At 42.1% G+C, this 27,836-nt stretch overlaps 2 protein-coding genes and 2 long non-coding RNA genes across 10 annotated transcripts in view; 3 read left to right on the top strand and 1 right to left on the bottom strand.

Moving 5' to 3' along the window:
* The window catches only part of LHFPL3 (LHFPL tetraspan subfamily member 3), a 601,841-nt gene extending 587,804 nt beyond the window's left edge, over nt 1-14,037 (top strand). The window contains exons 3-4 of one of the 2 annotated variants that reach the window (XM_082473654.1): nt 5,477-5,522; nt 5,831-14,037. In XM_082473654.1, the coding sequence (XP_082329780.1) occupies nt 5,477-5,496 (20 nt within the window). In that variant the 3' untranslated portion in view covers nt 5,497-5,522; nt 5,831-14,037. Of the gene's footprint in view, nt 1-5,476 lie in introns of both variants that reach the window. The other variant, XM_082473653.1, reaches the window with a different exon arrangement.
* Nucleotides 1-20,896, top strand: part of LOC309666314 — a 1,163,838-nt gene extending 1,142,942 nt beyond the window's left edge. The window contains exon 3 of the long non-coding RNA XR_014267042.1: nt 20,592-20,896. This is a non-coding gene — a long non-coding RNA (uncharacterized lncRNA). The remainder of the gene's footprint in view (nt 1-20,591) is intronic.
* LOC309666261 (uncharacterized protein) overlaps nt 1-27,836 on the bottom strand; it is a gene marked incomplete at its 5' end in the record, with an annotated part of 100,047 nt that overhangs the window by 48,127 nt on the left and 24,084 nt on the right. The gene's annotated exons all lie outside the window — the stretch shown is intronic.
* Nucleotides 20,907-27,836, top strand: part of LOC309666322 — a 10,922-nt gene continuing 3,992 nt past the window's right edge. Inside the window, exon 1 of the long non-coding RNA XR_014267050.1 lies at nt 20,907-27,693. This is a non-coding gene — a long non-coding RNA (uncharacterized lncRNA). The remainder of the gene's footprint in view (nt 27,694-27,836) is intronic.

The raw sequence follows: 27,836 nt of genomic DNA, 5'->3' as shown, positions 1-27,836 counted from the left end.
CTGGGATATCTTGTTAAGTGAAAAAAAGCAAGATGCAGAACAGTGTGTAGAGTATATTACTATTATCTGAAAAAGTGAAATGCAACTACTTATATGTATTTGCCTTTTTTAAAGGAAATATAAACCAAAGACTAGTAAAATTGGTTATCTGTAAGGAGGGGAGTGATGGAGTGAAGGGGAGAGAAATAAGACACTAGGCTTCTGTCAGTGTACTTTATCTTGTAGGTTTGACTTTGGAACCATGTCTATCCTTTAAATAATTATAAAGCAAAATTTAATAAAGATGGGTTAAAAAAAGAAATTCCTAAAGATTGAGAGTAAATAAAACAAATGAATCTAATTGTGTATCGAATTAGTGGCAACTATACAGAAAGGAATTATTTCTAATAACTTTATATATTAAATTGACTCTATCCCTACTATGATATATCCTAAAGATAAAAAGGAACTGTGTCTTAGTTTGCTAGGGCTGCTATAACAAAGTACCATAGGCTGGGTGGCTTACACAACAAAAATTTATTTCCTCACAGTTCTGGAAGCTGGAAGTCTTAAAATCAAGGACTCAGCAGGGTCAGTTTCTTCCAAGGCTCCTCTCCTGGGTGTGTCAATGGCTATCTTCACCCTGGGTCTTCACACAGTCTTCTGTGCATGTCTCTGTCCTAATCTCCTCTTCTTATAACAAGACCATTCATAGGATAAGGACCCACCCTAATGAACTCACTTAACCTTAATTACCCCTTGGAAGACCCTATCTCCAAATACAGTCACATTCTGAGGTACTTCAGCATATTAATATGGAGGCACACAGTTCAACCCATAACAAACTGTAAAGAAATTTAAAACTATATTCCATATTGCAGTAGTAATATTGGTATTGTGTGTGTACAGTTTTTTAGCCCCAGCTAAGGCCCCAGACACCTTGAAGCAAAGATAAACCATACCTGTTTTCCTTCCCAAATTCCTGACCCATAAAATCACAAGCAAAATTTAAAAGTTATTTAAGCTGCTGAGTTAAGGGATAATTTGTTATGCAACAATAGTAACCATGAGAGGGCAGACAGCAGAAGCAAGAAGAACTACAGTCCTGCAGCCTGTGGAACAAAAGCCACATTCACAGAAAGATAGACAAGATGAAAAGGCAGAGGGCTATGTACCAGATGAAGGAACAAGATAAAATCCCAGAAAAACAACTAAATGAAGTGGAGATAGGCAACCTTCCAGAAAAAGAATTCAGAATAATGATAGTGAAGATGATCCAGGACCTCGGAAAAACAATGGAGGCAAAGATTGAGAAGATGCAAGAAATGTTTAACAAACACCTAGAAGAATTAAAGAAAAAACACCTAGAAGAATTAAAGAACAAACAATCAGAGATGAACAATAGAATAGCTGAAATGAAAAATACACTAGAAGGAATCAGTAGCAGAATAACTGAGGCAGAAGAACGGATAAGTGACCTGGAAGACAGAATGGTGGAATTCACTGCCGCGGAACAGAATAAAGAAAAAAGAATGAAAAGAAATGAAGACAGCCTAAGAGACCTCTGGGACAACATTAAACGCAACAACATTCGCATTATATGCGTCCCAGAAGGAGAAGAGAGAGAGAAAGACCCGAGAAAATATTTCCCATGTTAGGGAAGTCGAAAACTTCCCTAACAGGGAAAGGAAATAGCCACCCAAGTCCAGGAAGTGCAGAGAGTCCCAGGCAGGATAAACCCAAGGAGAAACACGTCGAGACACACAGTAATAAAATTGACAAAAATTAAAGACAAAGAAAAATTATTGAAAGCGACAAGGGAAAAATGACAAATAACATACAAGGGAACTCCCATAAGGTTAACAGCTGATTTCTCAGCAGAAACTCTACAAGCAGAAGGGAGTGGCATGATATATTTAAAGTGATGAAAGGGAGGAACCTACAACCAAGATTACTCTACTCAGCAAGGATCTCATTCAGATTCGATGGAGAAATCAAAAGCTTTACAGACAAGCAAAAGCTAAGAGAATTCAGCACCACCAAACCAGCTCTACAACAAATGCTAAAGGAATTTCTCTAAGCGGGAAACACAAGAGAAGAAAAGGACCTACAATAACAAACCCATAACAATTAAGAAAATCGTCATAGGAACATACATATCAATAATTACCTTAAACGTGAATGGATTAAATGCTCCAACCAAAAGACACAGGCTCGCTGAATGGATACAAAAACAAGACCCATATATACGCTGTCTACAGGAGACCCACTTCAGACCTAGGGACACATACAGACTGAAAGTGTGGGGATGGAAAAAGATATTCCATGGAAATGGAAATCAAAAGAAAGCTGGAGTAGCAATACTCATATCAGATAAAATAGACTCTAAAATACAGAATGTTACAAGATACAAGGAAGGACACTACATAATGATCAAGGGATCAATCCAAGAAGAAGATATAACAATTATAAATATTTATGCACCCAACATAGAAGCACCTCAGTACATAAGGCAAATGCTAACAGCTATAAAAGAGGAAGTCAACAGTAACACAATAACATTTGGAGACTTTTAACACCTCATTTACACCAATGGACAGATCATCCAAATAGAAAATTAATAAGGAAACACAAGCTTTAAGTAACACAATAGACCATATAGATTTAATTGATATATATAGGACATTCCATCCAAAAACAGCAGATTACACTTTCTTCTCAAATGCGCACGGAACATTCTCCAGGATAGATCACATCTTGGGTCACAAATCAAGCCTTAGTAAATTTAAGAGAATTGAAATCATATCAAGCATCTTTTCTGACCACAATGCTATGAGATTAGAAATAAGTTACAGGGAAAAATACACTAATGATAAAAAATCTGAAAGAGAAATTAAGGAAACACTCCCATTTACCATTGCAACAAAAAGAATAAAATACCTAGGAATAAACCTACCTAAGGAGACAAAAGACCTGTATGCAGAAAACTATAAGACACTGATGAAAGAAATTAAAGATAATACAAACAGATGGAGAGATATATCATGTTCTTGGATTTGAAGAATCAACATTGTGAAAATGACTATGCTACCCAGAGCAATCTACAGATTCAGTGCAATCCCTCTCAAATTACCAATGGCATTTTTAAAATTTATTTATTTATTTATTTATTTATTTATTTATTTCTGTGTTGGGTCTTCGTTTCTGTGCAAGGGCTTTCTCTAGTTGCGGCAAGCGGGGGCCGCTCTTCATCACAGTGCGTGGGCCCCTCACTATCGTGGCCTCTCTTGTTGCGGAGCACAGGCTCCAGATGCGCAGGCTCAGTAATTGTGGCTCATGGGCCCAGCTGCTCCGCGGCATGTGGGATCTTCCCAGACCAGGGCTCGAACCTGTGTCCCCTGCATTGGCAGGTGGATTCTTAACCACTGTGCCACTAGGGAAGCCCCCAATGGCATTTTTTATAGAACTAGAACAAAAAATCTTAAAATTTGTATGGAGATACAGAAGACCCCTAATAGCCAAAGCAATCTTGAGAAAGAAAAATGGAGCTGGAGGAATCATACCCCCTGATTTCATACTATACTACAAAGCTACAGTAATCAAGACAATATGGTACTGGCACAAAAACAGAAATATAGATCAATGGAACAGGATAGAAAGCCCAGAGATAAACTCATGCACCTATGGTCAACTAATCTATGACAAAGGAGGCAAGGATATACAATGGAGAAAAGACAGTCTCTTCTGGGAAAACTGGACAGCTACATGTAAAAGAATGAAATTAGAACACTCCCTAACACCATACACAAAAATAAACTCAAAATGGATTAGAGACCTAAATGTAAGACTGGACAGTATAAAACTCTTAGAGGAAAACATAGGAAGAACACTCTTTGACATAAATCACAGCAAGATCTTTTTTGATCCACCTCCTAGAGTAATGGAAATAAAAACAAAAATAAACAAATGGGACCTAATGAAACTTAAAAGCTTTTGCAAAGCAAAGGAAACTACAAACAAGGCAAAAAGACAGCCCTCAGAATGGGAGAAAATATTTGCAAATGAATCAACAGGCAAAGGATTAATCTCCTAAATATATAAACAGCTCATGCAGCTCAGTATTAAAAAGCAAACAACCCAATCAAAAAATGGGCAGAAAACCTAAATAGACATCTCTCCAAAGAAGACATACAGATGGCCAAATAGCACATGAAAAGCTGCTCAACATCACGAATTATTAGAGAAATGCAAATCAAAACTATGAGGTATCACCTCACACCAGTTAGAATGGGCATCATCAGAAAACCTACAAACAACAAATGCTGGAGAGGGTGTGGAGAAAAGGGAACCCTCTTGCACTGTTGGTGGGAATGTAAATTGATACAGCCACTATGGAGAACAGTATGGAGGTTCCCTAAAAAACTAAAAATAGAATTACCATATGACCCAGCAATTCCACTACTGGGCATATACCCAGAGAAAGCCATAATTCAAAAAGACACATGCACCCCAACGTTCATTGCAGCACTGTTTACAATAGCCAGGTCATGGAAGCAACCTAAATGCCCATCAACAGATGAATGGATAAAGAAGATGTGGTACATATATACAATGGAATATTAGCCATAAAAAGGAACGAAATTGCATCATTTGTAGAGACGTGGATACATCTAGAGACTGTCAGACAGAGTGAAGTAAGTCAGAAAGAGAAAAACAAACATCATATATTAACGCATATATGTGGAACGTAGAAAAATGGTACAGATGAACCAGTTTGCAGGGCAGAAATAGAGACACAGATGTAGAGAACAAACGTATGGACGCCAAGGGGGGAAAGTGGTGGGGGAGTGGTGGTGGTGTGATGAATTGGGAGATTGGGATTGACATATATACACTAATATGTATAAAATGGATAACTAATAAGAACCTGCTGCATAAAAAAACAAATAAAATAAAATTCAAAAGTTAAAAAAAAAAAACAGTAGTAACTATAACAGAAGCATTTTTGTCCCCACCCCCTACCAAAAATAAGCCATTGTGGGCAGGGGGTGGGAGGTGGGGGGCAGGGATTGAATTTTGTCAAGCCTGTAGATATGACTCTACCTACCAGTTTACAGGATTATGGAATATGTTAGGGGAATACGATGCCACAGAAATACAATCAGAAAAGTCCAGAATGTGTAAATCTCTGCAGGGCAAATAATCTGGCTTTTTCAACAACAACAAAAAGAAAGTTGCAAAAAAAAAGAAGTTGAAGGAAGAGGAAAAAAGAAGGGAAATTTGTTGGTTAAAAATCTTGAGAGACAGATCAACCAAATTCGATGTGTGGGCTTTGGATCCTGATTCAGATAGACCTAAACAAAAATATTATTTATGATACAATTGGGAAAATATGAATACTTATGGGATATTTGATAGTATTAAAATTATGGTTAATCTTTTCAAGCTTGATCATTTTATTGTGGTTATATTTTGTCCTGTTTTCTTTTGTTTTAAGGGTCTTTATTGAAGAGATAGATGCTGAAGAATATGGATGAAATGAGGTAATGTGTGGGTTTTTTGTCAAAATGATCATGTGTGTTGTGGAAATTGGGGATATAGGTAGTGGAAGGATATAGATGAAACATGATTGGTCATGGATTGATAATTTTTTAAGCAGGGTGATGAGTGCATAGGAGCTTATTTTACTGTTTTTTCTAATGTTGTATGTTTGAAAATGTCCATAATCAAAAGGGTTGTTGTTGCTTTTTTTTTTTTTTGAGCAGAAAACTTTATCCTTCAAAAGATTTGAAGGTATAATTTCCTAACAAGCATTTCATTCAACATTAATTGAGCACTTCCTATGTGCCAGGCACTAAGCTAAACTCTGGGGCTGCAGGAGTGGATCCATCATGGTACTGCCTCCTTGAAGCTAGCCCATGGTCTAGTGGCCAAGCAAGCATGTACACAGATGAAGTATAAGAAGAAAAAACTTGCTAAGTACTGCAAAAAAGGAATGGGCAGTCTGTCCAGAACAGAGTTTCAACAAAGAGTTCATCTTCAAGGAATCCATTCCCACCAACCCTGACTTAGATGCTTGACTCAGCATTTACAGCCGGGTCCCCCAAGGCCTAGCATAATATAGGTTTGAACTTGTGTAGAAAATACAACCTCAAACTATTTGAAAAACTCCATGTGTTATGATATGACTGCAGCTTTCCCAACGTTACAGAGGGGCTCAACTTCATGTATCTACTTCATGCTTGTCTTAGTCAGCTCGGGCTGCCATGACAAAATACCAAAGATGGGGTGGCTGAAACAAAAGACATTTACTTCTCACTGTTGTGGAGGCTGAGTCCAAGACCAGGGTGTCAGCAGAATTGGTTCCTGATGACAGCCCTCTTCCTTGCTCAAAAGTAGCAGCCTGCTGGCTGTGTCCTCACATGGGGAGAAGGAGTGAGTACCTGGGTGTCTCTTCTCCAATCCCATCATGAGGGCCCCAGTCTCATGCTCTCGCCTAAAACTAGTTATCTCCTAAAGATTTCATCTCCAAATATCATTGCCTGGGGGTTAGGGCTTCATCATGGGCATTTGGGAGGGATACAGTCAGTCCATAGCCGTGGTCTACTTCAGTGTATCTTTACGGTATGGTCCATAGACCCAACTGCATCAGCATCACCTGTTGAGCTTTTTAAAAATATTCAATATCAGAAACCTTGCCCCAGATTTGGTAGGTCTGAGCTGGGCCCTGGCATCTGACTTTTTAATAACCTCCTGGTCAATGTCTCAAGCATGCTAGGTGAGAACCACTGACTTAGAAATGGCCAGTCCATTAGGGTTGGCCACATCTGGGGGAAGGGGCAACTTAAACATTAAATTTCATAAGGTCAGTATTTCCATCCCCCAATTTCTACTTTCTAATTTTTTTAATTTAATTTTTATTGGAATATAGTTGATTTACAATGTTGTGTTAGTTTCTGGTGTACAGCAAAGTGAATCCATTATACATATACCTATATCCACCCATTTTTAGATTCTATTCCCATATAGGGCATTACAGAGTACTGAGTAGAGTTCCCTGTGCTATACAGTAGGTTCTTATTACTTATCTATTTTACATACAGTAGTGTGTATATGTCAATCCCAATCTCCCAATTTATCCCTCCTCCCCCCACCTCCTTTCCCCCTTGGTAACCATAAGTGTGTTTTCTACATCTGTGACTCTATTTCTGTTTTGTAAATAGGTTCATTTGTACCATTTATTTTAGATTCCACATATAAGTGATATCATATGATATTTGTCTTTCTCTTTCTGACTTACTTCACTCAATATGACAATCTCTAGGTCCATCCATGTTGCTGCAAATGGCATTATTTTGTTCATTTTTATGGCTTAGAAATATTCCATTGTATATATATATCCCACATCTTCTTTATCCATTCCTCCGTCGATGGACATTTAGGTTGCTTCCATGTCCTGGATATTGTAAATAGTGCTGCAATGAACATTGGGGTGCGTGTATCTTTTCAAATTATGGTTTTCTCCAAATATATGCCCAGGAGTAGGATTGCTGGATCATATGGTAGCTCTATTTTAATTTTTTAAGGAAGCTCTATACTGTTCTCCATAGTGTACTGTTCTCCATAGTGGCTGTATCAATTTACATTCCCACCAACAGTGTACATTCCCTTGTCTCCACACCCTCTCCAGCATTTATTGTTTGTAGATTTTTTGATGATGAGCATTCTAACTGGTGTAAAGTGATACCTCATTTTAGTTCTGATTTGCATTTCTCTAATAATTAGTGATGTTGAGCAGCTTTTCATGTGCCTCTTGGCCATCTGCATGTCTTCTTTGGAGAGATGTCTATTTAGGTCTTCCACCCATTTTTTGATAGGGTTGTTAGGTTTTTTTTTTTTTTATATTAAGCTCCATGAGCTGTTTGTATATTTTGGAGATTAATCCCCTGTTTGTCGCTTTGTTTGCAAATATTTTCTCCCATTCTGAGGGTTGTCTTTTCGTCTTGTTTATGGTTTCCTTTGATGTGCAAAAGCTTTGTAGTTTCTTTAGGTCCCATTTGTTTCTTTTTGTTTTTATTTCCATTTCTCTAGGAGGTGGGTCAAAAAGGATCTTGCTGTGATTTATGTCATAGAGTGTTCTGCCTATGTTTTCCTCTAAGAGTATTATAGTGTCTGGCCTTACATTTAGGTCTTTAATCCATTTTGAGTTTATTTTTGTATACAGTGTTAGGGAGTGTTCCAATTTCATTCTTTTACGTGTGGCTGTCCAGTTTTCCCAGCACCACTTATTGAAGAGGCTGTCTTTTCTCCATTGTATATTCTTGCCTCCTTTATCAAAGGTAACGTGACCATATGTGTGTGGGTTTATCTCTGGGCTTTCTCTCCTGTTCCATGGATCTATATTTCTGTTTTTGTGCTGGTACCATACTGTTTTGATTGCTATAGCTTTGTAGCATAGTCTGAAGTCAGGGAGCCTGATTCCTCCAGCTCCGTATTTCTTTCTCATGATTGCTTTGGCTATTCAGGGTCTTTTGTGTTTCCATACAAATTATAAAATATTTTGTTCTAATTCTGTGAAAAATGCTCTTGGTAATTTGATAGGGATTGTGCTGAACCTGTAGATTACTTTGGGTAGTACAGTCATTTTCGCAATATTGATTCTTCCAATCCAAGAATGTGGTATATTTCTCCTTCTGTTTGTGTCATCTTCGATTTCTTTCATCAGTGTTTTATAGTTTTCTGAGTATAAGTCTTTTGCCTCCTTAGGTAGGTTAATTCCTAGGTATTTTATTCTTTTGATGTGGTGGTAAATGGGATTGTTTCCTTAATTTCTCTTTCTGCTCTTTCATTATTAGTGTATAGGAATGCAAGAGATTTCTGTGCATTAATTTTGTATCCTGCAAGTTTACCATATTAATTGATGAGCTCTAGTAGTTTTCTGGTAGCATCTTTAGGATTTCCTATGTATAGTATCATGTCATCTGCAAACAGTGGCAGTTTTACTTCTTCTTTTCCAATTTGGATTCCTTTTATTTCTTTTTCTTCTCTGATTGCCATGGTTAGGACTTCCAAAACTATGTTGAATAAAAGTGGAGAGAGTGGACATCCTTGTCTTAATCCTGATCTTAGAGGAAATGCTTTCAGTTTTTCACCATTGAGAATGATGTTTGCTGTGGGTTTGTCATATATGGCTTTTATTATGTTGAGGTATGTTCCCTCTGTGCCTACTCTCTGGAGTGTTTTTATCATAAATGGGTGTTGAATTACTTTCTGATTTTGATTTTGGATTTAGCTTGCGGTTCTTTTGCTTTTGTAGTTCGACTGATTACTGACAAACTTCCTCACTCTGGGTCCCAGGACCCAAACTTCTCTCCTGGGCAGGTACTAATTCTTCCACTTATCATAATATCCCACTTCTGAACATATTCACTATTTTGTACTCATCTTAGTTAATTCAACTTATACCTACATTATTTTCTTTGGCTGTAGCACTTCAGAAAGCAGCATGAAGTTTTGGGTTTTTTTTTTTCCTTCCCAGAATTAGAAAACGCTTCTTCAACACAGGACCTTAGTATTTTCTTTCCTGGTCTTTCAACTTCATTTAACACCTTTGCACCCACCCAAGAAAACAGAAAATTTTCTAGACTGTTTCAAGGGATTACACACATGATTTATTAAAATATACATTCCTTATAAAACTGTGACTTTGCTTTAGTTCACTAAAATGTACAACACATTTCATGGGATTAATTTCTAAAACACTTTTGGGTCTTGGGATGGGTTTCAAGAAGCTACAATTAACTATTGATTAGTTGCAAGTTGATTTTTTAATTTGTTGAAAATTTCGCTTCTTCTGCCTGTTTCACCATTGTCTGCCTGTGTTTGGCTTCCCAGCTTCAAACCGCCAGCCTAAAATGATAGAGTTCTCTGTCCCCTGTGTGCCAGACACAGTGAATAACAGTATAGAAGGAAAATACACATCCCCCACGTTCAAGATTAAAACGCAGATGGGGAGAGAAGAAATCACGAGGGATTATAAAAACAGTATAAGGCAGTTTATACAGTAATGACCATGCTCCAAGTTTTTCCTTTTTTAGAATCTATATTAGTCTGCCAGCTTAACTGACTAGATAAACTGAGTGATTTGTTTTCTTCATTCCTCTGACCAAGCATGGGCTATCAGGGAAAGCAAGCCGGAATTTTCTCAGGGGCCTATGAAGTAACTTGAGATTTGTATAAATTTTCAGGAAAGAGAGGGAGTAGTCATGGTCTTCTGTTGCTGGAACTTTTGCGCAAAAACTTAGGCATCATTGGAGTTCTTTATGGAGAGAGGATTTGACTTCCAGGCAGTGCTTGGAACAGGCCGCCATCAGGGACATTCTCCACCCTCCTCCCCGTTCTCTCTCACTTCAGTCATTGCTGTTATGTAAACTCAGTCATTCTTTCCCTTCCCGCTCAGGTTTGCTCATCTGGGCAGTACCTTTTTCCAATAGGCTGGCCTTCTGTAACCTCTACAGGGAGCTTTGTCACAAACACAGGTCCTGATTCACCTCGTGTACCAGCCAAAGAATTCTTAAACTCTTATTTTTAAGAACTCATTTCTTTTTAAGCAATATTTTATAATTATCAGACTCTGAGAAAGGAAAATCATACCCCAGGACCCAGAGAGAGACAATTTGAGAGCAGGCTAGTGAGTGTTTCCTTTGTTTTAACTAGCTAGCTGGTCTCACCATTTCAAAGCGCTGACTTCAATTCTCAGCACTTCCTTCTTGGAATCTGCCAAATGCACAACATTGTAGGACAGCAAGATCTGGATCTTTGGTCCTCGGGTCAGGCTCTGATACTGTGCACATTTGGTTTTACACCCTCTGCCCCCTCTTCTTATTCAATCAGGACATAGACATAAAATGCCTGTTTCATATTTACTGAATTCCCCTTGGGAAGAGAATTGCAAGTGGTAAGAGAGTTAATTTCCCAAGAAATACATCTTAAAGGGTGCAGCTGGACTCCAGGAAATTTGCCACCTGGCCTGCCAGACAGAGCTGTTCAGTGGGCTCTTCATGTGATCACAAGTGCCTTGTCCACTAAACACTCCTTGAGATTTCTTTTGACTGTAAATCAAATTTACACGGAATCCAGGATTTCCATCTGCTTAGTGCTGCTAGAAATTCAGAATTTCTGACTTTCTTACTGCTTAGATGCTTGTTTGCCTGTTGCACTAAGATGAGCCATGTGACCAGTATCTCTGGGAAGTGAATGTTTGGTCCGGTTATCTTGTCGTCATGACAAGATGAAAACTAATTTTATGTTTGTAAAACTTGGTCAGAACCACATACTATATGATTCTATTTATATGAAATCTCCAGAATAGGTAAATCCATAGGTACAGAAAGTAGGTTAGTGGCTGCCTAGGTCTGGGAAGTTTGCGGGGAGGGGAGGAATCAGAGTGGCTGTTTATGGGTATGGGGTTTGTTTGGGGGGTGATGAAATGTTCCAAAATTCTTTGTGGTGATGGTTGCACAACTCTGTGAATATACTAAAAACCACTGAGTCACACATTTTAAATGGGTGAATGGTATGAAATATGAATTATATGTCAGTAAAACAGGAAATACACAGGCAGCATGGGGGAGGGTGTATACATGAACTTGTTCCAGTGAAGGAGACAAACTACCATGCATCACTGAAGGAGTAGTCTGGTCTCTCATCCTATTTACCCCGACAGTATATACAGTTTCTATTTGGGGCCTTTTTTATAGTCTTATTACAGTTAGTGAGCAACAGTTAAAAACCACAGTGAGGACTTGGTTACAGCTTTCCTTTGTTTTCCATCAACAATAAACATGACTAATGTCACCAAGGCTCAACTCAACCACATACATGGATTCAGGAAATTTTGCACTCACACTGGGGGCTACTGGGCCTGACCAGCTGGAGATTTGGCTCCTCGGAGAGACAGCAGTTGGCTAAACTTGTGCTCTGGAGCCAAGATGTTGGTGAAGGCTGGGAAATTGTCTTCCTCTGACCTGGGGGTGAAAGGTTGCTGTGGAAGGAAACCTGACAAAGAGAAACCTGGCAAAGAGAATTCTCTGGCTTGCTGTGGACATACAGGCTGGAATTCATGAGAAGAGCAGATTTTGAGCCCAACGTTCCTCTAATTAACTTCCAGCCCAGGACCCCTCTTCCACCTCCACTCCCCCATCACTGACCTCCAAGGGAAACCATACCCGATCAGGGGCACAGGCCAGGGGGACCTATGATGAAGTGACTGCACAAGAGAAAGGATGCAGCAGGAGCAAAGAATATGAGATAATTCTCCCCTGTCACTTAGTAACAAGGGTCTATGATGGTTAATTTTATGTGTCAACTTTGCTGGGCCACAGTGCTCAGATATTTGGTCCAACATTATTCTGGATGTTCCTGTGAGGTGAGGGTGTTTTTGGATGAGATTTACATTAAATCAGTGGACTCTGAATGAAGCAGATTGCCCTCCATGATGTGGGTGGGCCTCATCCAACCCACTGAAGGCCTAAATAGAACAAAAGGCTGACCTTCCTGCAGCACGAGGGAATTCTGCCAGCAGACTGCCTTACCACTTTGTCAGCAACATCAGCTGTTCCTGGCTTGCTAGCAGAACCCATGGTTTCAAACCACAACTGTTTCCTGAGTCTCCAGTCTGCTACTGGCCTCCATTGTCAGATTTTGGACTTGCCAAGCCTCCACAGTAGATGAGCCAATTCTTTAAAATAAAACTCCTTTGCTGTATATACACATCCTGTTAGTTCTGTTTCTCTGGAAAACCCTAACTAATACAAGCCCATAATTCCCTCTCTTCAGGAGTGACACTTGGAGCAGAACAGACATACAGCTTTGATCTCACCAAAAGGAGACTATAAGACAGCAAACCAGGGACAGGAGCTTCCTAAGTAGGAGCTGAGGTCTCAGTGCAGTGACACAGTGAGCACAGGTGGTGGGAGAGCCACATGAGAAATGCCCATGGTGCCTCCAACTAGAGAAGAGGTGTTGGGAGACCATACTTCTAAGCAGTACCCACAGCTGGTGTAGCCTGGAGAAATGTGGTTTCACTGAAATACTAAAGCACGTCCTGCCTGCCAAGCTGGAGTCTTCATGTAGAAAGCTTCTTATAGGGAGGGTCAGTTGAGGTTGGCTCTCCAGGCTTGGAAGGGGTCATTTCAAATTTCTGTTCTTTGTGGACAAAGCTCATCAAATACTCATTAGGCATGGGCAGCAACAGAAATCTCCATGGTCAGCTTCTTGAGCTACCTTCAGACAGTGGAAGCTCCCCTAACAAACAACAAATAGAAACTCTGGAGAGTTCTTATACACCTGGGACAATGTTTGGCAATCGGCAGGGGCTCACATCCTGAAATAAATAAGTGACATCCATTTGGTCACGCTTGCTGCAAACTGTGAACTTCCTTGAAACATACAGACACATGCCTATTCTGAAACGAGTCACGCTGGTAAAAACACGGAAGGAGAAACGGGCTTGATATTTAGGAGAAAAGGAGAGGAGCGCCACGTGGGCAGTTACGCAAGGGAAGGTATGGAGGAGGAAACGAGGAAGCAGGAGCAAGGCAAAGGCCAAGGTCAACTGAAATAGGAAAATCAGCCAGAAAGCACGTTGCTAGGTCTTTGAAGACATTTCCTTCGAGTCCCACCCTACTGCAAAGCCTAACAATGCTGGTATGGTGAGTGTTCTTGCTTCGGAGCCTCTGAGACACGTCCTGTCCATGCTGCTCCTTTGGTACATGGCATGGTTTTCTGGACTCATAAGCGTTTCTGTACAAATGTCCTGACTCTTCAGTTAAATTTAAAGGCAGCCACGCCCGCCCCCATGTTTGGAATAGTATATCCTTAGTGCAAGAAATATGAACCAGACTAGGATTTATGCACAAAAGAAATTAATACAGGGAAGGTGGTGCTTATGAAGTAGTTCGAAGTACTGAAGGAACAGGCATCTGGGCTGGTGCCTTTTGGAATGACTCCCTGAAAACCCAGAGAACAGGCTCCCCCAGCACCCCCCCCGCCCCCGCCCCTGCAGAAGCTGTAACCTCTGTCCCACTTAGGAGGGCGGGGCATCAGGGGCTGTCCCTGGAGCTACTGAGTTCATGAACACACTGCAGTTGCTGTACTTGAGAAACGTGCAAGTTAGGATTGGGAACGCCCCCTTGCCGCTCTCGACATGAAGCTTGACCAGAGAAGGCTGATGGCCTCTGACTGACTTCTGCCCCCTGAAACTCACACAATCAGTGAGTGGCACAGGCTCAGCTACAAGGGAGTCTGGGAGATGTAGCTGTGAGCTTTCCAGCCTCTGAAACACAGAGAGGCACCCCAGGAAGAGGTAGGAATGGACAATGCAATTCCATGACAATACATTTCCCTCGCAAGTAGGGATTATAACGGATATTATCCTTGCCCTGGCTCACGGGTCATCTTGCGCTGGTTCTGTTCAGCCCCAGCTAAGATCAACTGCAAGGCCTTTCTTCCTCCCCAAGCCCCAGGCCACTGGAGGTCCAGGGTCCCGACTTCCTTCAGGCTGATGAGCATTCCAGGCTGTTGCAAGGATGGACTGTCCATGTGGAATAAGGAGGACAGAGACCCAGCAATGTCTCCTGCCTGTCAGGCAGTGGAGGAAGCCTGGCTGCCGTCAAGTGTAAGTCCTCACCACACACCTGCGAGAAGGCACCCACCGCAGCCCCTTGGCACAAAGCACAGAGCTCGCTCAGAGGCAGGCTGGCACGCCATTCTGGCCCCCCGCCCTCTCATCACTTCCTTTCTGTCTCCCCTCATTCCTCAGCCTGGGGAATACTTCCCTAATCTGGGTGAGGAGCTTTGCTTTCACTCCTCACGTTTCCTGAATCCGCTACCTATATTAGTCCTCTCCAGTCCATAAGGGCCTAGACCAATGGTTTTCAAATGTTGCTGCATCCAAATCACCTGGAGGGCTTATTAAGACAGACTGCTGGGCCTCATCCTCAGAACTGCTGATTCGGGTCTGGGTGGGGCCCAAGAATTTACCTTTCTAACAAGCGCTCAGGTGATGCCCAGGTGATGCCGACGCTGCCGGTCTGGGACTGCACTTTGAGAACCACTGGCCCAGGCTTTTGAAACTCCAGAATTCTGTGCTTTCTACTCTCAGGTCCCATCCGTTAGGTATGAGCAAAGAATGATTTGTCTGTTCAGATGGGGTGGTGGGACAAGGGGAATAAAAAATCTTGGAGAAAAAAAAAAAATCAATGTTTCAAAAACATAAAAAAATCCTACCACTCAGTAACAATAATGGGGACCCCTTTGTTATGCTTTCAACGTTTGGAAGAGTGGTGCTTAATTAGTTGAAAAATCTGGCTCTTGGATGGTGCAAAATAATTTTTTCTTTGCCCCTGGAATCTTTTATCTGTCCCCACCAAGTATATCTTGGAGGACAAAAAGGAGCGAGTCCCTCTCTCTTCTCTTCCTCTCCCTCCTGGACCGTTCAGTCTCTCCGCCACCCCTCTGCCCCCTCAGGGTCTTGCTCCTGCCTCTCTCTGTTCCTGGCTGGCAGTGATGTGGCTCTATCCAGTCTTCTCCCAAGTGGAAGGGCTTAAGCTACTACTTCTGGACACTGTGCTGAGCCATGTACGTACGATACTTCATTTAACCCTCACAACAGTCGTGCAGGATGGTATTTTATTCTCGTTTCACAGATGAGGAAATGGAGGCCAGAGAGGTCACACTGCTAGGAGTTGGTGGATCCAGGATTTGAGCCCAGCTTTGTTTGGCTCCCGGTCCTGGGCCCTTCCCACATCTTCATGATCTTGCATCATTTTGCATCCCCCACCCATAGGACAGAGACCTTCCAAAGGAGACCCGCAGTCACTGCAGGTGCAGTGAAGGAACCCCATGGAAGATGCCATTCTCCAAGCCAAAGCTTTTTGGGACACATCATTCACAGTAGGGGCTGTAGGACCATTGTTTCTACCCAGGAGACTCCTTCCCTGGATGTATGTTCATTTCTGGGACATTCTTTTTGAAAATGAACTTGGTGGGAACTTACGGTTTCACTCCAAAAAAATCCCACAAAATTCCCAGCAAACCCCAAATCATGTAGGTTGTAGGGAGTTAAGTATGTTATTTTTGGCAGAAATAGTTGTAGTCTGGCAGTAAGCTTCTAAAAACATAATAAAAGTGCTTTTTAACATCCTGTTTTTTCCTCCTGTTGTTGATTTTTGAGCATTTCTTCCCAAGCAAGGAGTTATGCAACAAGATTTCGAAGTTGCCAAACTTTTATTTTATTGGTAGTTTTATTTGGTTCCTTTTCTATGTTTCTCTGCACCTCATCTGCTTTAAACTTTAACCTAGGAATTGAGGTGGCCATAAAGCACGCTGAGAGTGGCCTAGAAACCACATGGGGCTGGATAACAGTTCCCTGGAGCAAAGTGAAAAGCTCTGAAAAGCTAATTGCAGGCTATGAAGGTCATCCATGGTTCCCTGTCAGTGGGTAGGCAAGCCTTAAGCCTAGGAATATGGTTGTCTATGATAACTGGTCCTTGATCTTCCTGAACCAAAATTTTCAGATCCCTGCGTCTTTTGGGGTTTCAAAAATGTCCATTCCCATTTCCCATGAAAGCCAATCTGGTGCACGGGTGAGGAGTATCGATGCTAGAAGTAGACAGCTTCATCCACATCCTGGTTCTGCCTCTTCCTAGCTGTGTGATCTTGTGCAAGTTACTTGACTGCTCTATGGCTCAATTTCGTTATAGTTAAATGAGGATGATAAAGCGTCTGCCTCACAGGGTTGTTGTGTGGGTTGAGAAAGTTAATGCATATAAAATGCTTACTTAGAGCTGTCTCTGGTGTGTAGTAAATGCTCAGCTAAAGTTGCTCTCCTTATCATGAAATTGCTTTTGCCCTGGGATGTAAATCAGATCACAATATGTGACTACATCTATGAACATCTTTCTGGCTTCCAGACTGGTAATAGACTCACAAAGTCCTGGTCCTTGCCAAAGATGGGTGGTAGCAGCAATTCTTCCAGAACAATTTGCTTCTTATAAGCAATATTGCCATCCTTTTAGTTAGGCCTCTCTTGCTGCTCCATGTCAGAGATTAAAACCATGGGGGCAAAAGTCATAGATTCAAGCAATCTAGCTTGCCATCAAAAGCCCTGCTGCAAAATGTGGCCTCCCTTATTTCTAGCCTACTCAGGGTGGCCTGGGCATCATGAAACTTCAGTCCTGGCCCTGCCATTAACTAGTTGTGTGACACGGGACAACTTACTTCAGTTCTTTGAGTTTCAGCTCTAAATAGTAAAATTAAAGACCTGGGCCAGAACCCTAAGATTTGGAGCTTCCTAGATCCCAGGGAAACCTACATGGGCCCGAGAGCAGATGGATGGCTGCACTCAGGTGTAAAGTTTGATCGTTGCCAACAAGCCAAGTCTACTGGTAGCCAAGCCAGCTGAAGTAATGGAAGCATAAATGAGAGGCAGAGACATCAGTTTTCTAACGGATGGTGTCCAAGGCCCACTGGGAGGCCGCAGAGCTGAGATTCTGCACAGCCCCAGAGGTGTGCTTCCCCCAACAAACATACAGCGCATGGGAACCATGTAGCGGCGAAGTGAATGTTGCGAACCCTTGGCCTGCAGTTAAAGAGTATTTACCCGGTGTGATATTGTGCTTTATAATACGAAATAGATATCTGGTCTTTGTCCCTGTTCCTGGCATAGTGCTCCAGAAACCCTTGGAATTTCCTAAGTGATGAGAGTGATAAAGGTGCCTTTTGTTAAGTCAAAGAGATGACTTTTAGATCCCACCTAAGGATGGGACTGGCTGCCAGGAGAACCAACAACGTGATTAGAGGGTTGCAACTTTCAGTCCCGCCCTCGACCTAAGGGGAGGGGAGAAGCGCCGGAGGTTGCGCTCAGTCACCAATGGCCAATGATTTAATCAATCACGCTTAAGTAATGAAGCCTCCAGAAAAAGCTAAAAGGATGGGCTTGGGAGAGCTTCCGGGTTGGTGAACAAGTGGAGAAGGCTTGAGGACGGCGGCACGCTCACAGAAGGTATGGAAGCTCTGCGTCCTTTCCGCCACCTTGCCCTCTGCAGCTCTTTCATCTGGTGGTTCCTGAGTTACATAATAAACTACTAATCTGGTAAGTACAATGTTTCTCTGAATTCTGTGAGCCGCTGTGGTAAATTAATGGATCCCAAAGAAGGAACTGGTGGAAACTCCAATCTGTAGCCAGTCGGTCAGAAGCACAGGTGACTACTGTTCTTGTGATTGGTGTCTGAAGTGGGGTGGGGTGCGAATTTTTGTAGCACTGAGCCCTTAACCTGTGGGATTTGACGCTATCTCCAGATAGGTGGTGTCAGAATTGAGTTGAATTGTAGGACACCCAGTTGGTGCCTTAAAATTGCTTGGTGTGGGGAAAAAAACCCGCGTGTTGGAATTGAGAGCAGAAATATACCTGGCATCAGAAAGATCTAGGTTCAAATTCCAGCTGTGCTATTTATTCTTTGGGTGACCTTGAGCAAGTCATTTAACCTCTCCTAGTGTTGGTTTCTCCAAGTGTTATAGTCATTATTAAATAAATAAGTGTATTAAACACCTAAGACAATTTCTGAGAGACTAATCTTTTTAACTATCATTAATTACTGTTACCGTCATCAACATTTTAGCAGCATCAGCTGGTGGGAAGAGGCAGGCAGGGGAGAGAACTTGGCTGGCTAGGCTGGCTCTGGAAAAGGTACTCAGGTGGGCTGAGTAGATAAGACAAGCTAGTATTTGGTCCAGGCAACCATCAGTATCTTCAGGGAGCGAAGTAAGCAGGGGGAAATGACTGTCTGGATGGTGAACCAAAGTCTTGAAGGAGTCATGGCTCTTGAGCAGTTGACTTATTCCCAGCAGGGTCCCAGCCCATGGGGGCAGTGGCAGGGTGGATAAGGAGGCACATAGCTGGCAAAGAGCCAGACAGAGTAACCTCAGCTAAGGGGCAGGTCTCCGGTCCTAATGAGGGGAATTGAGGCACCAGGGCAGCGTAACGAGCTAGGTCACATCACTGCAGGGCAGACATCCAGTAGAGGAAGGAAGGGTGGAAAAGCTGTGATGTGGGAGACCGCATGGGCTCTCAGAGCTCTGCCTGACTAGTCACGGCCACCAGTGACTCGGGCTCTCAACACAGCTCCCAGCAGTGTGATCACCTGGTGGCCAGGGAGGCGAGTGGTCGGTATATGGCAGTCTGAAGGAGATAGGAGTAAGGAGAACAGTCCTCAACAGTGACAAGAGCCTGAGCTTGGAAGAAAAAGACTTTTCGTATCTGCCTAGGATGCACACGTAGTTTTTTCTTGGAAAAGAGAGCTCCTGGGTCTATCCCAGCTATCTACTCGGTTTCTTAACAACTGCTGAAACAAAATGAAATGGAAAGGTTGGAGGGTAAGAATAAATAAAATTACTTGGCCTGCAGATTTGATGGAATTTCCCCAAATAGTTTACCAAATATGAAATGTTTTAGGCTCAAACTGGGATATTTTTGTTTTGTTTCTTTTTAATTTAGAAGCAAGCCTGAATACTTGAGCCCTGTTATAAACCAGGTTACCAGAAGTCTGGAAGTTTATACTCAAGTTTCCTGTCATTTTGTTTCCTACTCATTTGTTTGTAGTCATGTACTACCCATATGAGAGGAAAAAAAAAAAAAAAAACCTGGGCTAGATGGCAGTTCTTCTAAATCTCTTAGTTTTTTTTAACCTGCTCATAAGATTTTCATTTACTTTAACGTCTGTTTATGGTATTTACCTTTTGCTCCTCTACAAATCACTACGTGATTTTGGCCTCAGCTTTGTTTGAGCTTACTGAACTTTCTTGTTTATGCTGCCTGTGAGCCAAGTGTCTATATAAGGCCCACTCAACTCCAGTTGTGTGTCGTTGGATTTCATCTACACCTCAACTTTGAAACTAGTTCCTAAAGGAATTAATTCTATCTCCTTGCTAATGAAATGACTAACAGCAGCAACACCATTTTTAACTTTTTTCTAAGAGGAAATGCTTCAAAGTCTCTGGTTTGAAAAACGGGAAAAGCTGGCTCATATCTGTAGAGATTAAAATCTTCTCAGTGCAGATTCTAGACTTGGTTTTGTCTTGTTTTTTTCTTTTTTAGCTGAGTTCATGGTCATCATCAAATGATTTAAAAATACTAATTTATCATACTTCTTATAACTCTATCTGAAATATCTTCCAACTCCCTCTGGAACAAAAATTTCAACTTAGGTGTAGGATCTGAGGAGATAGTTTGGGGACAAATGGGTAAAGATTATTTTTTTGTGGATTTCATTAAAGCCTGTTTTAAAAATATTGTGCTATTAAGCTGTTTTTTGGAGTAATAATTATGTGGGCCTAAAGTTTTACATAAATAATCAGGTTTTATATTTTCATTTAGCAGTGCATAGATTTTTATTACTTATTAATGGAATACGAAGTGTTCTTGGTAGTTATTTTGGTTTCAAGTTAGTTTCCTATCTTCATAATCTTTATTAGATTTAACTGGTCTAAAACCAGCTAGAAAAAAATTCCATTATTGCTCTAATTTTTTGGTTTCACATTTGCAGAATCAGAAGCTTTTTTTTTTTTTAATTTTATTTATTTATTTATTTATTTATGGCTGTGTTGGGTCTTCGTTTCTGTGCGAGGGCTTTCTCTACTTGCGGCAAGTGGGGGCCACTCTTCATCGCGGTGCGCGGGCCTCTCACTATTGCGGCCTCTCTTGTTGCGGACGGAGCACAGGCTCCAGACGCGCAGGCTCAGCAATTGTGGCTCACGGGCCTAGTCGCTCCGTGGCATGTGGGATCTTCCCAGACCAGGGCTTGAACCCGTGTCCCCTGCATTGGCAGGCAGATTCTCAACCACTGCACCACCAGGGAAGCCCCTCAGAAGCTTTTATAGAGCTCTATTTTATTGGTAAATAATGTCTTGGTCTCACCATTTTCATAGTCCTACCTTTAGACTTGGTCACTGTAAAGAGATCCCTTTCGGTTCCGGCAGAAATAACTTTGGTTAGGAAGTAAATATTGGTAGATTTATTCTTAGTTATTGAGTTTTATTTGCAGATGATTAAAAAGTGAATGAGAAAGAAATTTTTTTTAAGACATGGACTAGAGTAAATGTAAATGGGTTGCCTCAAGTCATCATAAAAACATGTTTAAAATAGCATTTCCAGACCAACAATGAGAGTTGTGTCACAAACCGGGGATAATCACTGTTTTTACTCTGTGCTCCTGAGGTCTATTTAAAAAATAGCATATACACATATTGTAAAAGAGAGAATCCTAAATTTTGCCGTACCGTGTGCGTACTTGCATGTGTATATAGCGGTCAGGAAGTAGTATTTTAGGCACAAAAAAACTGAGAAACTCTTAAGGTGTGGAATTACAGTAAACATGCCAGAGAGGGAAAGGGAGAAAAAAGGTGAACTAAAAAAAAACCCTGATAGTATTATTTCGTCCTGTTCAGTGTTGGTAGAATGGTAAAAAGAGGTTTCTATTACATACAACTAAAAAGGACCAATTAGAGTGCGGAGAAGTGGTCTTTGCATAGTCAAATGCTAGGCCGGGAAAAGTAATGTCACCAGAAATTACTCTCGCAAGTTTCAGTAGAGGGCTGCTGAACAATAAGGCTTTGTTAATCCCATACTGGGTTATTCAAATAGTGTGTAATTCAAAGCAATTGCTGCTCCCCAGGCAGGAATTTACAATTGCTGTATTGGAAGGGAGGATAATGTGTCATTCCAAGGGGAAATCAGGTCTGGAAAAGGCCTCTTGGTTGAAGAACCTCATATGTCCCAAAACAGCTCCAAAGCAGGCCAAGTAAAACAAACTGCGAACCACCCTGTGAAGTCAGTCGGCCTCGAACTAAGCTGTATTTCCCTTGCTTCTCTCCTGCCTTTTTGGTGGATGGCAAGACGTCCCCAGAGCAAGGAGCAACAGGGGAGGGGAGGCAGAGAAATTCCAGTCCTGGATAAGCTATTACCTAGAAAGTGACTGCTTGCCCCCTGGCAGGGGCATACAAGTTCATTCAAGAGAACTCCATCATCCACGTACGGGCTGTGTGTATATTTAATTATTGATAATAGTGAGTACAGAGCATCCTCCCTTGGCATAAAGACGTTGGACAAGAGTCAGACATGAGTCAACTGCAAGAGGAGGCTTGAATCATATTTTGAACAATTTTGGTCAACAGTCCTTCAGAGAACAATCCTCCAGTTTGATGGTGTCATTTGTGTGCAATTAAATGTGAACAGCTTAAAATTCCATAACTTATGAAAAGTCAGCTTTGATTCCAATGATCAATCGATCCATGCTTCCAGGGACACCAAGCTATGTTAGTCCCCCAACACCCTATGGTGAGGCCATTCTGAGCGACCAGTTCTTGTGAACTACCTAATTAGGCAAATAAATAGGTGGTGCCAGTAATGCCCTTATGAAGAACCCTCCTTAAATGGGGTGGGCCATTTTTGACCTGAGAGCTGCCTGTTAGGCACTCAGGAAACCGATAGGGAAGACCCATGGATGATACGTCTCGGAGGATTTGGATTCAAACGATGTTTCCATGGTCTGGGATTCTGAGCTGCCGTTACAATTTCGAGCACGCGCTTGGCATTCAAGTGCTGCTAGGGCAGAGGCACTGGTTGCTTGCCAGATATCTGCATGCTTCCCCATCAGTCGCAGCTGCTCTGTAGTGCGTTCTGTCCAACCGCTGGGACAGAAGTGAACTGTGTCACTTCCAGGCTGTGCACAGGAGAGCACGGGTGTGCTGTCCACTCGTTCTGTTCCTCTACTGCCAGCCAGGATGATGGAGGCCCGAGACTCCAAATGTCAGAGCCTCTGTCAACCAGGGCTGTCGAGCAGGGTTCCCTTGTGTCTACCTTCCACTCTACCACCAACCTGTATTGGTCACATAATGAAAGCAAGAATAAATTTTCATTGTGTTGAGTCGGGATTCTGGGCTTAACTGGTTACTGCAGCATAGTCTAAGCGAATACAGCTGCTTTTCTAGATCTTTTTGTAAAAAACCAAAAATCCATCTGGGGAAGGGATGAATAATCTGAGTGGTGCCATCCTTGAACCAGCCACGGAGGCTCTGCCAGTTTGCCTTTGCATCACGTGCCCCCAAACTTATTCCACTCGGGGGGTTGTCACTGTTCCTGCAGGGCGTGTTGAAGGAGGAAGTGAGGAAGAGCCCTGGCCGGTGGTGGTGGGGTGTATGGGACAGTTCCCTTCTGATGGTTTCCCTTCTGATTCACCAGCCTCCTCTTGGGATTTTAGGCTTGCTAAACATACGGTACAAATCAGTGAAATTATTCATTGTGGTTTTCATTTGAGTGAGCTAGTTTCCGCTCCTAAGAAGGGTCTTAACACAACAGGAAGTTTTTCTTGGATCTAGAAATGGAACTCTGCCTTCTGATATGAGTTTTTTACCAACTTCTGCAAATCTCAATTTTCCTACTTCCCTGTCAAGAGGGTGGGACAAATGGAAGAGACGAGATGAAACCAGAAAATGCTGATCTGTATAGTAGTAGAGTTAGGGCTGATTGGGTTTGGAGGGGAGAGGGGGAGAGAAAAATGGCAGCCTGACCAAGCCAGACCACCTCCTCCCAACTGACCACTTTATCTCCTACCTCTTCCGCCACTTTGGTCTTGGCAAAGAGGTATGAAGAGAGAAGTGAAGGGTCAAGGAACATTATGATAGTTGGTAGTCACCCCTTGATAGTAACCTTTGACATGTGTGTCCCAGCTGACATTCCTCGAAACATTTTGCTATGTCTCACCCATTGGATTCCGCTCCATGGGGGCAAGGGAACATGTCTCAATACCCACCATGGAGAGGGCGGGCACCCAAGAGTGCCTGGAGGAATACAGGAAGGAATACTTGATTCTCATGACTATCTTTATAACGGGGGGTGAGAAAATCAAATACAATTTCTATTTTATGTATGGAAAAATGGAAACATTAAGAATTTGTTACTTGCTCAGAGTCACACAGGGGTCAGTTAAGAGGTGGAACTAAAATCCAAGTCTCCCAGTTTCTATTTTCTTTCAACTGTTTAACCAGTTAAAAGTCCTTTCCCCACCCCACATAATGATATAGACCATTTATCATCACTGCCATCGTGTAATGGAAATTATTATCCCAAGAGTCTATGTTATCTATGTCATTTGTATTAGGCAAGTCTATCAGGAAAGACATCAAAATCCTAACATCATTATCACTAGGGGATGGAGTCTTACTATGCTAATTCTTAAGTTCTTACTGATTTGTATTTTCTACTCTTTGCCCAAGAAGAAGAATATTATTATTATGTAAGAATAATAAATAGCATTTATTACCTATGCTATCCAAAAATAATAGAGGAGGTAAAACTGCCTCTAGTTTTCAGTGTTTTCTGTATATAGGGAATTCAGTGGGCTTCTAGCTCAGCACTTTGAATTATTAATCAAGTAGGTTTGGAGTGGAAAACCACAGGAAGGGAATCATGGCAGGAACTGCTAGTTGCCCTCCAGTCTGAACTTTTCTTATAATAGTTTCTAGCTGGACACAGTCACCAGTTTCCCATCCTCCCTTGCAACTAGATGTGGCCAAAGTTGGGAGTATAAGTGATGTACACAGCATTCAGATTGTTGCCCTTCACCTTCTCCCTTTCTGCTGGAATGTTGATGTGAGGGCTGGAGCTGGAGTAGCTATCTTGGACCATGAAATGGAAGCGATGTATTGAGGGTGGCAGCACAACAAGAGAAATGGGGCCCCTGACACTACTGTGTTTTGGCATCTCTGTTAGTTGTTGAACCCGTATCCTAAGTAATACAGATCTAAACATTTAGTAGAACAGTGCTCCGACTTCCTGATCCTAAAAACAAATGTGCTCTTTGGAAAGAACATACGATTGAGTTTGTCAAGCTTTCTTTTGTTTATGGGCACAAGGACCTGATTCTACCCTGGGGATCAAGAGCGAGTCCTTAATCCAGAACATGTTAGTTACATAATACGGATGATTAAGAAACTGCAGAAACTCATCTGGTATTTTCAGCAGATCATATATACTTGGGTTCTCACTTTCCAGTTCTTTCTGCCTGATACTAACCAATCCATCCCCCCTTTATTCCATACTCACCCCCCACCCCGCTCCAATTCAGAACTTGTGCACATGATGCCGGGGATTTTGTGTAGGACGGCTGCTCAAATGAGCCTCTTTGCCATCTAACCTCTCAGGCAACATCGAGAATTCAAGGCCACATCTGCCACTTAGTATACATTCAAATGAATTACTGAAAATTAATCATGTATGAACAAACAGGATAAGTTGAGTAAGGATAAACCATGGAGCAGCAACTTCTTAAAAGCAATTGAGCTTTTTTCGATGGCTCTTAGGAACACAAAATATGCTTACCTTCCAAGCTGAGTTGCTCACTGACCAGATTCCAGCCAGACTCTAGTCTGTGACTTTCCTGGGTCATCCAGAGCCCCTTTATTTATAATCTATAGCCAGAATGTCATAATTTAGAGAGGTTGGCAAAGCCTCCCAACCCAAGATAATTAGCAGCTCTGGTCTATTCATGGACATGTGTGACACATCCAGATTAAAATACCTGAGTGAATGCTGGAAACATTTCATGGTTGTGTTTGAGAATTCCCTCGCAACTTCCAAGGTTATTCTCTGATACCATGAAGGTAGTTGATATTATTTCATTTCCCCCATTTTCCAAGTAAGGAATCTGAAAAGTCACACAGCAGCATCAGGGTTTAAACTTTTCTTCGTCTAAGGCCAAAGCCCATTTTGTTTCCAGCCCTCACTAAGCAGAGTTGGTCCAAAGGGTGGAAAAGATATTTGACAGCATTCCAGCCCCGTCAGCATCCTCACTGAGTAGCTTTGTTATTTGCTGTAAACAGTTGTAAATTTCCAGACCTGCAGACACACCCCTTTAAAAATGTTAATGACTAAAATGCCTGGTAAAACCAATGTAAATTAACAGTGTATTTAAGTCCCACTGGAATTCTGTCTCTGGAGTCCCTCCACCAGCAAATAATTGAGAGCTGACAGTATGAAATCTGACCCTGTCATTTTGTGAAACTTCTTAATTATGGAGATGATGATGGTGGATGATATGCTTTAAGCTATTGATATTTTTCAAATACTTTTCAAACCTGTTTTGCTAAGGGAGAAACAGGCTTGTTTAAAAAACAATTTTTCCAGGCCCCCAAGGTCTGCTGAAAGTCTTGCAGAGGACACATATATGGGCAGCTCTGTTGTTAGTGCTTATGCTTTCTAAAAGTTCCAGACACCATAGCTTCTGGTGAAGTGCCCTGCTGGAACAGCAGGCTTTAGAAAACAACAAAAATCCTATTGGGATGAAAGAGGCTCATTTGTTTTCACGTTGTGGCCCTTCTACACTCCAGGCAGCAGCCCATCCCCCAGGCCTGTGTCCGCAGCTGATTTAGAATCTTCCACCCACACAAGCCTTGGCATTCACCGGCATCCTACAAGGAGGTTAAGGTGTAAACCTGGTGGAAGCTCTTAAGGACAAGAGAGAGCTGGGAATGGGGGGGAAGAAGGGAGGGAGTTAAAGAGAGGTAAAGCAATTAGACGACCACATGCTTGGCCCAAGTGGATGAGCACATGTGTTGGGGAGGCCCGGCTGCCTGAAGGACTGCTGAATGTGGTTTTGCTGGCCAAGACTGCCTTTGGTTCTGCGGCACAGCTTCCAGTGGGAGAGTTCATTGCCCAACATGCTGTGACCAGGACAGCCTGCGAGTGGACACCCCTCCCCTTCGTCAAGATTATTTTATATGCTTGCACAGCCAGATCTCAGTGTTCCCAGCTGTAAGGCTTGGGATGCGCAGTGTATCCCCTGGAGGGTAAACAATAACAGCTGCAATCTTCTGCCAGGAAAGAAGTTGCTGCCCCAGCTTGGAGATTCAGTGGATGATGAGGGCAAAAGGCTTTCTCGAATAGAAAATGAGATACCCCATGGGCCAACCTTCGAAAACCGCAAGGTGCCAAGCAAATGTGAACCATCATGGTTTTAAAAATGATCATTATGGCAGGGCTGGACAGGTGGGCTTTCTTGAAGGGAATAAGCCTCAGAACTGATGGCTGAGTGCCTGAAGGGAGTTGCAAGATTCTCCCTGCACTTCTAAAGGCTAAATAACTCAAAATTCTCCCTTTGGGAAGTGTTTCTGATGCAGTATTGAGGCCATGGGCTCTAGAGGCTGGCTTGAGTTGGAAATGTGGCTCTGACATTTATCTGGGTGACCTAGAGCGATTTTCTCTTCTGGAAAATGGGGACGATACCCTCTGCCTAACTGGACTGTGGTTGTGAGAGTTAGAAGTAATGTACATAAAATGCTTTACATAGTGTCCAAGCACATAATAGGGCTTCAGTAAATGGTCAGCTGGTAGATGTTCAAGAAAAAAATCTGATTTAGCACTGAGGCAGGTGGAAGTGGAGGAGAAACAATACTGACATGCCTAATATAAGACACATAGGAAAAATAAGCATGGGGACATTTATTACATACAAGACCAAAGACTCCAGAGGCATTCACGGGGTCAGAAGCACTCAGTGCTTTCTTCAGGTAACTGGGCTCTTGGGGAATCTAGGAGGTAGTGATGTTAAGCACCAAAGTCCAAGTCTGTCAATGCAGGAAAACTAGAGGTCTCCTAGAGATGTGTCAGAGAAAATAAATTTTAGCTGTATAGCCTAAGCAAAACTGGAATTAGATGAGAGTGGATGAGAATTCTGGAACCTACTACCTCTTATTGATTTGTAAATCCTGATTCACATGGGTTCCACAGTCAATCATGCCTTCAC

This window comes from Balaenoptera physalus (genome assembly GCF_965194825.1).
Source record: "Balaenoptera physalus genome assembly, chromosome: 8".
Classification (NCBI taxonomy): Eukaryota; Metazoa; Chordata; class Mammalia; order Artiodactyla; family Balaenopteridae; genus Balaenoptera; species Balaenoptera physalus.
The sequence above is the reverse complement of the archived record's forward strand: the minus strand, read 5'-3'. Positions and strand labels throughout refer to the sequence as shown.